This window comes from Nerophis lumbriciformis, linkage group LG22, assembly GCF_033978685.3.
Source record: "Nerophis lumbriciformis linkage group LG22, RoL_Nlum_v2.1, whole genome shotgun sequence".
In the NCBI taxonomy this organism is placed as follows: Eukaryota; Metazoa; Chordata; class Actinopteri; order Syngnathiformes; family Syngnathidae; genus Nerophis; species Nerophis lumbriciformis.
In genome coordinates, this window is record NC_084569.2 from 12,035,951 (window position 1) to 12,051,732 (window position 15,782).

At 42.0% G+C, this 15,782-nt stretch overlaps 1 protein-coding gene across 1 annotated transcript in view; it reads right to left on the reverse strand.

Moving 5' to 3' along the window:
• Positions 1-15,782, reverse strand: part of LOC133615558 (protein tweety homolog 2-like) — a 131,644-nt gene that overhangs the window by 15,580 nt on the left and 100,282 nt on the right. The window contains exons 6-8 of the mRNA XM_061974236.2: positions 11,156-11,228; positions 7,865-7,934; positions 7,741-7,796 (exon numbers count right to left, since the gene is read on the reverse strand). Of these exons, the coding sequence (XP_061830220.1) occupies positions 7,741-7,796; positions 7,865-7,934; positions 11,156-11,228 (199 nt within the window). The remainder of the gene's footprint in view (positions 1-7,740; positions 7,797-7,864; positions 7,935-11,155; positions 11,229-15,782) is intronic.

Genomic DNA, 15,782 nt, shown 5'->3' on the forward strand with positions numbered 1-15,782 from the left:
ACAATAGATTCCTTTTATCGAGCAGGGCCGTTGGATCAGAGATTATCTTTACCGCCTTCGCAATTAATCCCTGAATGGATTTTTTTTATGAATATGTAAGGGTTGAATGCAAACACAGCTCGTCGTCGAAAGGAGTATGATTGCCTTCCCGTTGGTGGGTCTGCCTTCAGGAGAACGCCTGTGCGTGGAATCTTTTAAAGTGGGCAGACTGGTGCACAGACAGCCACCACACTGTCCTTGGCAAAGAGAAGGCCAGGGTCCAATGGCATGTAGACCAAGACAATTGGGGGCCCATCTTTGCTGCAGCCTTCTTCCACCTTTGTGACCGTTGTGGAGACCCAGGACGACGGTCTGTCGGAGGACCGCCTATGGTGCAATTACCACACTGCAAAAACTGAAATCTAAGTAGGATTAAATATCTCAAATAAGGGTGATATTTGCTTATTTTCTGTCTGATAAGATCATTCTTCTCACTAAGCAGATTTTATGTTCGAGTGTTTTACTTGTTTTAAGGGTTTTGGTCCTAAATGATCTCAGTAAGATATTACAGCTTGTTGCTGAGATTTGATGACCTATATTGAGTAAAACATGCTTGAAACTAGAATATCAAGTGTTGCAAAGCTGTGTCGTCAACACTCACAAGTATAAAACTACTTTTTGAAAGTAATAATTTCTTATTTCAAGCATGAAAAAAAAAAAATCATGACTTTGAGACAATGGTGTCTCATATTTAAAAACAGATGACAGCCAAATGGACTTTGCTGTTTTATTTTCGATGAAACAATAGAAAATACGTACTCATATAGTAGTACAGTTGGCACAGTACATTAAACTGACAGTTAATATTTAAACATTTAAGATGTGACATTTCTAACAATTTTGAACAGAAATATTCAGGTAAATTATTCAAAATTGCAATTAAAGCATTTTAGCCGGGGGGCCGGGCTGTATATATACGCACTAATTGACTGAAAGAGCACGCACTTGGCGCGATGATGTCATGTTATCAATGGAAAAATGCATTTTTAGACAATATGTTATTAATTTATTTTTGTCAGAGTTACAGGAGCGATCCTAATCTTAATCACTTGTGATTAAGGGCTTTATAAATACACTTTAATTGATTGATTGATTGATTGATCAATCTGATGTTTATAAGGACCTTTTGCAGAAATGTGAGTCTCTCGCAAGTTTTTGGAACTGAACACACAATATAGCACAAATGATGAAAAAGAGAGGACTTAAAATGGAACCTTGAGGAGCACCACTAGTATAACTGAAGAAATTTAACAAATGACTACTGACTGCATCTGAAGTAAACAAGTTAGGAACATCTTACAAACATACTGTACATCATACTTGCCAACCCTCCCGGATTTTCCGGGAGACTCCCGAAATTCAGCGCCTCTCCCGAAAACCTCCCGGGACAAATTTTCTCCTGAAAATCTCCCGAAATTCAGGCGGAGCTGGAGGCCACGCCCCCTCCAGCTCCATGCGGACCTATGTGACTGTCACAGCGGCCAGCCTGTTTTCACGTCCGCTTTCCCACAATATAAACAGCGTGCCTGCCCAATCACGTTATAACTGTAGAATGATCGAGGGCAAGTTCTTGGTTTCTTATGTGGGTTTATTGTTAGGCAGTTTCATTAACGTCCTCCCAGCGCGGTAACAACACACAACAAAACCAGTCACGTTTTCGTCTACCATAAAGCAGTTTGTCTGCTGTAAACAGCAATGTTGTGGCACTCTTAAACACGACAATACTGCCATCTACTGTACATGCATGTGACAATAACATCTAGGGCTTTTAGAGAGTGCAGTGCACAACTGCTATACTATATATATATATATATATATATATATATATATATATATATATATATATATATATATATATATATATATATATATATATTTAAAAAATAAAATAAATATATATATATATAGCTAGAATTCACTGAAAGTCAAGTATTTCATATATATATATATATATATATATATATATATATATATATATATATATATATATATATATATACATATATATGAAATACTTGAGTATATATATATATATACATATATATGAAATACTTGAGTATCTAGCTGTAAATATACTCCTCCCCTCTTAACCACACCCCCCACCCCCACCCCCACCCCCCACCTCCTGAAATCGTAGGTCTCAAGGTTGGCAAGTATGCTGTACATCACATTACAAAAAAAACTGCTAAAAAGGAGAGGACTTAAAGAGGAACTGCACTTTTTTTTGGAATTTTGCATATCGTTCACTATCATTATGAAAGACATGACCTTTTTTTTTTTTGCAATATAAATATTAAATAAACATAAATAAAAGTCTGCTTATGCTTAAAGACATGCACCTGGGGATAGGTTGATTGGCAACACTAAATTGGCCCTAGTGTGTGAATGTGAGTGTGAATGTTGTCTGTTTATCTGTGTTGGCCCTGTGATGAGGTGGCGACTTGTCCAGGGTGTACCCCGCCTTACGCCCGAATGCAGCTGAGATAGGCTCCAGCACCCCCCGCGACCCCAAAAGGGACAAGCGGTAGAAAATGGATGGATGGATGATTTGCCCGAGCGGCTGGGAGACCCCGAGAGTAACAAGCGGTTGCCTTGTTGCCTTTCCATTAACAACAATAAATTATTTTTTAGTATAAGTTTGCTGGTTTCAAGAAATGTAATGCCGAGCGCATATCATTATGTCAAGATAATGGCACTAGCATTTACTTAATTTAAGAATATTTTTCAACATATTGAGCAAAAAGGTCTCTTTTTTTTTTTTCTACCAAGAAAAGTGCACTTGTTATTAGTGAGAATATACTTATTTTAAGGTATTTTGGGGTTCATTGAGGTTAGCTAATTTTACTTGTTTTGGAAAGTCTTGACAAGCCAAATGTTCTTGTTCTTTTGGCAGATAATTTTGCTTAGTTCAAATAAAATACCCCTTATTTTTGTATTTTTTTTCCTTGTTTTTGAACACGGACTTTTTGCAGTGTGTGCGTGGAATCTTTTTAAAGTGGAGAGACTGGTGCACAGACAGCCACCACACTGTCCTTGGCAAAGAGAAGGCCAGGGTCCAATGGCATGGAGACCGAGACAATTGGGGGCCCATCTTTGCTGCAGCCTTCTTCCGCCTTTGTGACCGTTGTGGAGCTTCTATGCAACCATCCACCGTTGAGGTCTTTTACGACCGCAGACTCCAACGTCACGTCTTCGCTGTGGGGAGCTGTATCCGATGGCAAGGGATACCCAGGCTGCCGGAGCTCCGGTCTGTCGGAGAACCGCCTATGGTGCGCCTACCAGCACTTGCTTTTCTCTCAGGGTGTGCTCCCCTAGCCTTAAGTTTTCCCAAACTAACCCACAAGGCAGCGGGGCGTAAACACAGCTAGTGCAGATGATAAAGGACGGTAATGGTAACAGTTTAGTTTAGTACTGGTGTTGTCCAGATACCGGTAACAAAATTATTTTGATACTTTTCTAAATAAAGAGGACTACAAAATATGGCATTATTGGCTTTATTTTAACAACAAATCTTAGGGTACATTAAACATATGTTTATTATTGCAAGTTTGTCCTTAAATAAAATAGTAAACATACAAGACAACTTGTCTTTTATTAGTAAGTAAACAAACAAAGGCTCCTAATTTAGCTGCTGACATATGCAGTAACATATTGTGTCATTTTCCGTTTTACTATTTTGTCAACATTATTAAGGACAAGTGGTAGAAAATGAATTATTAATCTACTTGTTCATTTACTGTTAATATCTGCTTACTTTCTCTTTTAACACGTTCTATCTACACTTCTGTTAAAATGTAATAATCACTTATTCTTCTCTTGTTTGGATGCTTTACATTAGTTTTGGATGAAACCACAAATTTGGGCATCAATCCGATACCAAGTCGTTACGGGATCATGCATTGGTCATATTCTAAGTCCTCATGTGTCCAGGGACGTATTTCCTGAGTTCATAAACATAATGTAAATAAAAAAATAAAAATCGAAAATATATCGACATAATCATAGTAATACTAAATAGATACGCTCCTGTACTTGGTATCATTACAGATCCACCAATGGCGTTTGTTTACATTGTGACACGGGTGAGCTACGGTGTGTAGTGAAGCATGTTCAGCTATTCCTCGTCCTGCAGGGATGATACTTGTAAGAAACATACTTTATTTGTCGCCATGGAGGCGAGGATTAGTGATTTAGAAGTAGCTAAAACACTGCAGACTGGGGCTGGACTTTAGCCGCTAGCTAGCTAGCCATGTCTTAAAGCACCTCTTCCTGAGGGCGTTTCAGTGTTATAACTTCACCTTTATCGTTAAGCCAAACTGCGTCCGTTCTCCCTTTTCTGTCTACACACTGTCTGCTTTAAGTACTATGCGATTTTGCGCTGCCGAACATGCTCCTCTGCTCGTAAACCAGCAATGACACAACGTGACGACGACGGGGGAACGGGGGCGAGGCAGACCAGTACTTTTCAGAGGCGGTATAGTACCGAATATGATTCATTCGTATCGCGGTACTATACTAATACTGGTATACCGTACAACCCTAGTTCTAACATGCTCAACCAAAGTTAAATTGAAGCACATCACGTTTACACTGAGACAATGTGTGAAAAAATAGGTAGTAAGATGCTGAATATCTTTACACTACCCCTTCTCTAAGGTCTATTTGGGTGTACTGGAGAGGAGGCTATGCCGGATAGTCGAACCTCAGATTCAGGAGGAACAGTGTGGCTTTCGTCCTGGTCGTGGAACTGTGGACCAGCTCTATACTCTCGGCAGGGTCCTTGAGGGTGCATGGGAGTTTGCCCAACCGGTCTACATGTGCTTTGTGGACTTGGAGAAGGCATTCGACCGGGAAGTCCTGCGGGGAGTGCTCAGAGAGTATGAGGTATCGGACTGTCTGATTGTGGCGGTCCGCTCCCTGTATGATCAGTGTCAGAGCTTGGTCCGCATTGCCGGCAGTAAGTCGGACCCGTTTCCATTGAAGGTTGGACTCCGCCAAGGCTGCCCTTTGTCACCGATTCTGTTCATAACTTTTACGGACAGAATTTCTAGGCACAGTTAAGGCGTTGAGGGGATCCGGTTTGGTGGCGGCAGGATTAGGTGTCTGCTTTTTGCGGATGATGTGGTCCTGATGGCTTCATCTGGCGAGGATCTTCAGCTCTCACTGGATCGGTTCGCAGCCGAGTGTGAAGCGACTGAGATGGGAATCAGCACCTCCAAGTCCGAGTCCATGGTTCTCGCCCGGAAAAGGGTGGAGTGCCATCTCCGGGTTGGGGAGGAGATCTTGCCCTAAGTGGAGGAGTTCAAGTACCTTGGAGTCTTGTTCACGAGTGAGGGAAGAGTGGATCATGAGATCGACAGGCGGATCAGTGCGGCGTCTTCAGTAATGCGGACGTTGTATCGATCCGTTGTGGTGAAGAAGGAGCTGAGCCGCAAGGCAAAGCTCTCAATTTACCGGTCGATCTACGTTCCCATCCTCACCTATTGTCATGAGCTTTGGGTTATGACTGAAAGGACAAGATCACGGGTACAAGCGGCCGAAATGAGTTTCCTCTGCCAGGAGGCGGGGCTCTCCCTTAGAGATAGGGTGAGAAGCTCTGGCATCCGGGAGGAGCTCAAAGTAAAGCCGCTGCTCCTCCATATCGAGAGAAGCCAAATGAGGTAGTTCGGGCATCTGGTCAGGATGCCACCTGAACGCCTCCGTAGGCCACGGGGAAGACCCAGGACACGTTGGGAAGACAATGTCTCCCCGCTGGCCTGGGAACGCCTCGGGATCCCCTGGGTCGGAGTTGGACCAAGTGGCTGGGGAGAGGAAAGTCTGGGCTTCCCTGCTTAGATTGCCGCCCCCACGACCCGACCTCGGATAAGCGGAAAAAGATGGATGGATGGATGTATACCCCTTTCCTGTGTCTCAATACTTACTGATGGTAGACTTAGACTTCCTTTATTGTCATTGAAATTTGACCTTTACAGTACAGATAAGAACAGCATTTTGTTGCATTAGCTCGTTGTAGTGCATAATAAAAGAACAAAAAGGTGCAGATATAAATAAATATATGACTGTACAGATAAATATATTACACTTTTGCATATGCGTCCACGTTTATGGATGTATGTTATATTGTCTTTATATTCCAGAGAGTTAATCCGTTTTTGAGGGGAATTGAGGGGATTATTATGATGCGTTCAAGAGTCTTATGGCCTGGGGGAAGAAGCTGTAACAGAACCTGAAGGTTTTGCTACGGAGGCTGCGGAACCTCTTTCTAGAGTCCAGCAGGGAAAACAGTCCTTGGTGGGGGTGGGAGGAGTCTCTGGAGATTTTATGAGCCCTGGTCAGGCAGCGGCTTTTTGCAATTTCCTGGATAGGAGGAAGAGGAGTCCTGACGATCTTTTCCGCCGTCCTCATCACTCTCTGCCGAGACTTCCGGTCTGAGGCACTGCAGGCTCCAGTCCAGACAGGGATGCGGTTGGTTAGTAGGCTCTCTATAGTGCTGCGTATTTCTTGTGCTGAGCGATCATAAAACGGCTACAAAAGACGCACTGGCTGAGGCTCGCAGTAATCCCGCCTTCTGCACCCCGCCGTAGAATGCAACCCCTGACGGGAGTGTTATAACAACTGAAGCCCACACTTAAACGTTCCATGTGCAAGATTGAATCTATTAAAAAAAGTTATTTCATAAGACTGCGATGAGGTGGCGACTTGTCCAGGGTGTACGCCGCCTTCCGCCCGATTGTAGCTGAGATAGGCTCCAGCGCCCCCCGCGACCCCAAAGGGAATAAGCGGTAGAAAATGGATGGATGGATGGATTTCATAAGAAGCCAAAAAGTGCAAAAACAATATTGTTCGTGTTGGAGGAGTTGTGAATGACTGCAGGGCCACAACATTTGCAATTTCCTGGATAGGAGGAGGAGGAGTCCTGACGATCTTTTTCGCCGTCCTCACCACTCTCTGCCGAGACTTCCGGTCTGAGGCACTGCAGGCTCCAGTCCAGACAGGGATGCGGTTGGTTAGTAGGCTCTCTATAGTGCCTCTGTAGAATGTGGTGAGAACGGGGGGAGGGAGCTGTGCTCTTTTCACCCGACGCGAAAAGTGCATGCGCTGCTGAGCTCTTTTTACAAGTGTGTAGGGACCAGGTCATGTTGTCAGTTATCTGCACCCCCAGGAACTTGGTGCTGCTTACGATCTCCACTGCTGGGCCGCTGATGAAGAGTGGAGTGTGTGGCTGGACTGGTCGACAATGATCTCCTTGGTCTTGTCGACGTTCAGGACCAGGTTGTTGGTTCTGCACCAGTCAACCAACCAGTGTACTCTCTTCCATGTTCCAGGTTAACAATTTTATAATAATAATAATAATAATAATAATAATAATAATAATAATCCAATATTTTGAAAATGAGTTATTGCTCGTCAAACGTGTTTATTTTCCATGCCCTCATTTAAAAACATCTGCATTTCAAGTACATGGCAATTAGCCTGTAAGTGTGTTGTTGTTTTCCCCTATGTGTACAGTAGCTGTCATCATGCAAGCTATAATAACAGTCAATGAATAAATCATGCATCTTGTGAGCTTGCCCCCAAGACAGAGATTATGCAATGAGAGTATTTCCCCCCCCGCCCCCCAGATCTTCACTAGAGCAATTATATCAGTGTGGTGGTTGCAAAGTGTGAGAGTTTAAAAAGAAAAAAAGTGGATGTCTGTACCTGTTGGAAAGGATTGGGCAGATTGGAACTGCAGAACAGATAGTAATGTGCAACGTCTGCAAGAGAAGGAGACGGTTTAGTTCATGTGCAATGACAATATGCATAATGTATTAGCAGATTTTACCTGCAGTAAGGAAATTATTGGTTTGGTTGACGATAAACTTGTCAGGAGATACGCAGAAGTCGCTGGTGCCCTGTGTGGGAGAGATGCAAACAACTGATTTATGTACGGCAGCCAACCTTATTGATCGTTTTAGAACAAGTCACGCTTTGCTGGCCCATTAACGCTGTAAAAATATATTCATGTTCTTCAGAAACATGTCCGCAAGGATTATGTTTGTGTCAAAGTATAGTATTCAGTGTTATAACTCTTATTTACTCAACTGCATAGGGTGCCAGGCATTTATTAGGCCATTGATGCTTTTACATAACCCAAAACCAGTGAAGTTGGCACGTTGTGTAAATCGTAAATAAAAACAAAACACAATGATTTGCAAATCCTTTTCAACCTATATTCAATTGAATAGACAAGATACGTAACGTTCGAACTGGAAAACGTTGTTATTTTTTGCAAATATTAGCTCATTGGGAATTTGATGCCTGCAAAATGTTTCAAACAAGACTGAAAAAGTTGAGGAATGCTCATCGAACACTTATTTGGACACCCCTGCTTATTTCAGCAAGACGATGCCAAGCCACGTGTTACAACACGTGAATTTATTTCATCCATCCAATCTTTCATTCTCAAAATAATCTTACTTATCTCATATGAAATATGACTTACTTCACCAATTATTATTTATTTCTTTATTTTTATTGTGATTACTTATGGAGTATATTGTGAATAAATTGAGAACGGGAAGTGAACAAAAGTTTTGGCAACTGTTATGTAAAAGAAAAGAGGTAGGATTAAATAAGCTCTGCTTCTTCCAACTCCTTTTCAAACATGTTGAAAAGAGAAACTGGAAATTGTGATGTATCATGTTGTATGCTTGCATGTTCGAAATAAACTCAAACTCAACTCAACTCAACAACAGTGTGGGTGTTGTTGCTGCGCTGGGAGGACGTTAATGAAACTGCCTAACAATAAACCCACATAAGAAACCAAGAACTCGCCCTCGATCATTCTACAGTTATAAAGTGATTAGGCGGGCATGCTGTTTATATTGTGGGAAAGCGGACGTGAAAACAGGCTGCCGACACGTCACTCAGGTCCGCGTGAATTTCGGGAGATTTTCGGGAGAAAATTTGTCCCGGGAGGTTTTCGGGAGAGGCGCTGAATTTCGGGAGTCTCCCGGAAAATCCGGGAGGGTTGGCAAGTATGTTTTAATGCCATGCTTGTGCACAAATATTTTTCTCCATGCGGCCCCTAAACTAAAATTACTTTGACACCCCTCTGCTAAAATAAAGCCCACTGAAGAAACTGTCCAGATTGCATTGTCGACAAAACACCCAAAATGATGTCCAATATACAGTCGTGGTCAAAAATTTACATACACTTGTGAAGTACATAATGTCATGGCTGTCTTGAGTTTACAATCATTTCTACAACTCTTATTTGTTTGTGATAGAGTGATTGGAGCACATACTTGTTGGTCACAAAAAACATTCATGAAGTTTGGTTCTTTTATGAATTTATTATGGGTCTACTGAAAATGTGAGCAAATCTGCTGGGTCAAAAGTATACATACAACAATGTTAATATTTGGTTACATGTCCCTTGGCAAGTTTCACTGCAATAAGGCTTCTGGCAAGCTTCTGGTTGAATTTTTGACCACTCCTCCTGACAAAATTGGTGCAGTTCACCTAAATGTGTTGGTTTTCTGACATCACATGGACAAAGATAAGGTCTTCTGGAGGAAAGATATGTGGTCAGATGAAACAAAAATTGAGCTGTTTGGCCACAATACCCAGCAATATGTTTAGAGGAGAAAAAGTGAGGCTTTTAATCCCAGAAACACCATTCCTACCGTTAAGCATGGTGGTGGTAGTATTATGCTATGGGCCTGTTTTGCTTCCAATGGAACTGGTGCTTTACAGAGAGTAAATGGGACAATGAAAAAGGAGGATTACCTCCAAATTCTTCAGGACAACCTAAAATCATCAGCCCGGAGGTTGGTTCTTGGGCGCCGTTGGGTGTTCCAACAGGACAATGACCCCAAACACACGTCAAAAGTGGTAAAGGAATGGCTAAATCAGGCTAGAATTAAAGTTTTAGAACGGCCTTCCCAAAAGTCCTGACTGAAACGTGTGGACAATGCTGAAGAAACAAGTCCATGTCAGAAAACCAACAAATTTAGCTGAACTGCACCAATTTTGTCAAAAAATTCTACCAGGAGCTTGCCAGAAGCTTGTGGATGGCTACCATTCCTTTACCACTTTTGACGTGTGTTTGGGGTCATTGTCCTGTTGGAACACCCAACTGTGCCCAAGACCCAACCTCCGGGCTGATGATTTTAGGTTGTCCTGAAGAATTTGGAGGCTATTGTCCCATTTACTCTCTGTAAAGCACCAGTTCCATTGGCAGCAAAACAGGCCCAGAGCATAATACTACCACCACCATGCTTGACGGTAGGTATGGTGTTCCTGGGATCAAAAGCCTCACCTTTTCTCCTCCAAACATATTGCTGGGCATTGTGGCCAAACAGCTAAATTTTTTTGTTACATCTGACCACAGAACTTTCCTCCAGAAGGTCTTATCTTTGTCCATGTGATGTCAGATGAAAGTCCATGTCAGAAAACCAACAAATTTAGCTGACCTGCACCAATTTTGTCAAGAGGAGTGGTCAAAAATTCAACCAGAAGCTTGTGGATGGCTACCAAAAGCGCCTTTTTGCAAGTAAAACTTGCCAAGGGACATAAAACCAGCATATTTGGTCACATTTCCAGTAGACCCATAGTAAATTTATAAAAGAACCAAACTTCATGAATGTTTTTTTGTGACCAACAAGTATAGTTGTAGAAATGATTGGAAACCCAATGACGTTATGTTCTTTACAAGTGTATGCAAACTTTTGACCACGACTTTCGCTGTAATGTGCTGAAAAGGGATGCCTTCAATGACAGCAGATGTCCGCGGTACATTTCAGCTCGCCAGCAGCTGTCCAGCTGTCTAATCCTTAAAGATAATCCCCCGATTCCAGGGTGCCTCCAGGAAACAGAAAGGATACTACAAGTACCCCTGACTGTGTCCTAAATGCGACGTGCAGCACGCCGCGCAGTCAGCGAGGAGGATTTATGGTGAGCACAATTTTTTTTTAGGGGAGTAATTAAAGCTGGAGAGTGTTGTTTACAAGTGTGATTAACCCAAAAGGCTTATAATCAGCTTTTGCCAAAAACACAGATAAATGCCAGGAGATAAAATAAGAAAACTTCTTAAATTGGTGGGGGAATAACAAGGCAAAAATAGACTCACCACAGCTGCAGCCGTGACGGCTCCCAGTGAGGCCCAGCTCAGGACCACAGACAGCGCCACAAAGACTATTATTCTGTGAAGAGAATGGTCGTGATCATAGTGGTGTTTGTTTTGAACATGATAAACACAATTAGGGAAAAACAACCACGGCTGTCACATGGACCACTTTAAGGCCTGTTGTGTTATCTGACACCTTTTGGGGCATTAATTAAAGGCAGAGAAAGCACGTCATGGACGACTTCTGAGCGAGATAAAAGCACAAAAAAAAAAAAAAACCCAGCCTCCCCCCCCTTTTAATGGATGCATAGAAGCTACGATCGGCTTCTCGGCTGACTCCTCAGACCTCCTTGAAAGCAGCAATAAAGAAGTCTGAGAGCACTTAATAATTAGTTAAGGGAGCAGCAGCCTCATCCTGCCGGGTGCCCGATCAATAGGCATTAGTGGAAGCCATCAGAGGAGGGATGAGAAGGAGGAAACTGGAGTATCGTCTGTTAGCATCAACACATAGGCGGGGTACTAAATTGGCCAAATGTGATAGGAAGTCTGGATTGTGTGCCGGGCAATCCATCATCCCTGTCATCCTGTTTTTCTTTGAGCATTGTCTGAATGCATAAGTAGAATGGGGACAAAGAGAACAACACATTGGTTCTAAAATATTGCACCTTTTTTTTTTGTTTTTCCCCCCTCTCGGAAGGACTAAACCAAAAACGATGTTATGGCATCGCCTCGAAGTCCAATTAGATGCTACCTCACAATAGGACCACTATGACGTAAAGCAGGCCTGGGCAATTATTTTGACTCGGGGGGCCACATTTAGAGAAAAAAATGTGTCTGGGGGGCCGGTATATCTATTTTTAGGAACACTAATACAAAACCTCACAATAATGTCTGATTGAATGCTCAAAATGTTATGACAGACATTCATGGAATTTTACATTTTTCTATGAAGGATAAAACACTGAATATTGACAAAATATGAACGTCACACCCCCTTTCGATCGACGCATTTTACAATCAAGTGAAACGCAACAAAAATGCAACAAACAGTGAAATATGAACGCGAAGGGTACACAATAAACCCACCTAAAATCTGATATATCTGATACATCACTAAGCTTTAGACCTTTGTTGTGAAAATCTTCTTCCGCGTCTGTGGAAACGCTTCCCGCCCAACATTACTTGGTGCCTTGTCTGAGCTGCTGTGACGTAGATGACCATAGTAACTATTTAGATGACCATAGTAACTAATTAGATGACCATAGTAACTAATTAAATGACCTTAGTAACTAATTAGATTACCATAGTGACTAGTATATCATGCAAAAGTGCAGATTCCAAGCATTGAAAGACTTAGTATATATTAGAAAACATCACTGCACATCATAATGGCAGCTACACTTTACATCTTAAAGATCTAAAAAAATGATTTGGGAATGTCCGGCGGGCCAGATTGAAAAGCTTAACGGGCCGCATGTGGCCCCCGGGCCTTAATTTGCCCAGGTATTGTTTTGACGGTGGAACGGTTGAAATGCGTTGGAAATGTGGAAGGAGTAGTCATCAGCAAAAAGGGTGGAAATAGGGCTTTGGAAAACCAGGAATTCTGGAAAATCCTGGAATTGTTTTGAACTTGGAAAAATAGGTAGTTTGAATTTCCAGGATGGTGGAATGTGTTGAAGGTGGAATGGTTTGAAAAATGTGGAAATGGTGGGAAGTTTGAAAAATGGCCAATTCATTTTGAATGGAAAAAAAGTCCCGGAAAACCTGGAATTCTGGGAAATATGGGAATTTTTGGAATTTGTAAAGGGAAAGCCCGCATCTCTTGAATGGGTTGAACCCAAATCTGTAGTATCACCCAAAACAAATGTCAAGTGTCCAAACAACAGAAGAATAAGTGCTCATTACATTTAAATGGTAAATACCTGTATCGCGCTTTTCTACCTTCAAGGTACTCAAAGCGCTTTGACACTATTTCCACATTCACCCATTCACACACACATTCACACACTGATGGCAGGAGCTGCCATGCAAGGCCCTAACCACGACCCATCAGGAGCAAGGTTGAAGTGTCTTGCTCAAGGACACAACGGACGTGACAAGGTTGGCAGAAGGTGGGGATCAAACCAGGAACCCTCAGGTTGCTGGCAGGGCCACTCTCCCAACTGTGCCATGCCGTGCCCAGATTTGAACAGAAGTTAGTAACCAGCAGAAAGTAACGAGATAATAACAGTTAACTAGATGAGGCAATTCCTGAAGGAATTGTGTGTGAATGCTCCAATGCTGAAGTTGAACTGAAATCCTGGAATTTTTTTTAGAATTGTTCAAGTAGAGAACAAAATTCCCATACAGGCTGAATATTTTGAAGTTGGAACAGTTTGAATCAGATGAACAATGTGGGAGTTGTGGAACTTTGAAGAATGTCCCATTGATTTCAATGGGAATTTGCAAAAATTTCGGGAATTTCGGGAAAAGCGGGGATTTTTTTTGAAAATGGTGAAAAAAAAACTTGAATGGTCTTAATGAGTTGAAATGGTTGGTGTTGGAATTTTTCAAAGCGGTCGAGAAATGTTGAAGTATTAACATGTTGAATTGAGAAATGGTATTACAAAATTCCTGGAATTTCGGGAAAACCGGGAATTTTTCCGGTTCAAAAAAAATTTTTGTTTTTTGTCCCGATTAAGAGTAAGGTTTTGACGGTGGAACGGTTGAAATGCGTTGAAAATGTAGAAGGAGTAGAAATCAGAAAAAAGGGTGGAAATAGGGCTTTGGAAAACCAGTAATTCTGGAAAATCCTGGAATTGTTTTGAACTTGGAAAAATGGGTAGTTTGAATTTCCAGGATGGTGGAATGTGTTGAAGGTGGAATGGTTTGAAAAATGTGGGAATGGTGGGAAGTTTGAAAAATGGCCAATTCATTTTGAATGGGAAAAATGTCCTGGAAAACCTGGAATTCTGGGGAATCTGCAAATTGTTTTGAACTTGGAAAAATGGGTAGTTTGAATTTCCAGGATGGTGGAATGTGTTGAAGGTGGAATGGTTTGAAAAATGTGGAAATGGTGGGAAGTTTGAAAAATGGCCAATTCATTTTGAATGGGAAAAATGTCCCGGAAAACCTGGAATTCTGGGGAATCTGCAAATTGTTTTGAACTTGGAAAAATGGGTAGTTTGAATTTCCAGGATGGTGGAATGTGTTGAAGGTGGAATGGTTTGAAAAATGTGGAAATGGTGGGAAGTTTGAAAAATGGCCAATTCATTTTGAATGGGAAAAATGTCCCGGAAAACCTGGAATTCTGGGAAATCTGCGAATTGTTATGAACTTGGAAAAATAGTTAGTTTGAATTTCCAGGATGGTGGAATGTGTTGAAGGTGGAATGGTTTGAAAAATGTGGAAATGGTGGGAAGTTTGAAAAATGGCCAATTCATTTTGAATGGGAAAGATGTCCCGGAAAACCTGGAATTCTGGGAAATCTGCAAATTGTTTTGAACTTGGAAAAATAGGTAGTTTGAATTTCCAGGATGGTGGAATGTGTTGAAGGTGGAATGGTTTGAAAAATGTGGAAATGGTGGGAAGTTTGAATAATGGCCAATTAATTTTGAATGGGAAAAATGTCCCGGAAAACCTGGAATTCTGGGAAATCCGGGAATTTTTGGAATTTGTAAAGGGAAAGCCCGCAACTCTTGAATGGGCTGAACCCAAATCTGTAGTATCACCCAAAACAAATGTCAAGTGTCCAAACAACAGAAGAATAAGTGCTCATTACATTTAAATGGTAAATACTTGTATCGCGCTTTTCTACCTTCAAGGTACTCAAAGTGCTTTGACCCTATTTCCGCATTCACCCATTCACAGCGAGGCCCTAACCACGACCCATCAGGAGCAAGGCCTGATCCGGGCCTCGGGCTGTACGTTTGACACCCCTGGTCTATAAGGTCCCACAATTGACACTTGGCATAGCAAAAATCAAGCATGAAGTCGAAGGAATTGTCTGTAGACCTCTGAGACAGGATTGTTCTAAAGCAAAAATCGGGGGCAGGGTACAGAAAAATATCTGCTGCCTTGAAGGTCCCAATGAGCACATTGGCCTTCATCATCCGTAAATGGTAGATGTTTGGAATCACCAGGGCTGTGCCTTGAGCTGGACGGCTGTCTAAACTGAGCGATCGGGTAAGAAAGGACCGAGTCAGGGAGGTGACCATGAACTTGATGATCACTCTATCAGGCTTACAGCATTCTTCTGTGGAGAGAGGAGAACCTTCCAGAAGAACAACCATCTTGCAGCAATCCCCCAATCAGGCATTTATGGTAGAATGGCCAGACAGAAGCAGTTTCTTAGTAAAAAGTTTGCCAAAATGCACTAGAAAAACTCTCAGACCATGAGAAACAAAGTTCTCTGGTCTGATGAGACAAAGATTGAACTCTTTGGCGAGAATACCCAGGCACCATGATTGGAGGAAACCAGGCAGCGCTCATCGCCAGCTCAATTTTTGTTTCATCTGACATCACGTGGACAAAGATAAGACCTTCTGGAGGAAAGTTCTGTGGTCAAATGAAACCAAAATTGAGCTGTTTGGCCACAATACCCAGCAAAATGTTTGGAGGAGAAACGGTGAGGCTTGTAATCCCAGGAACA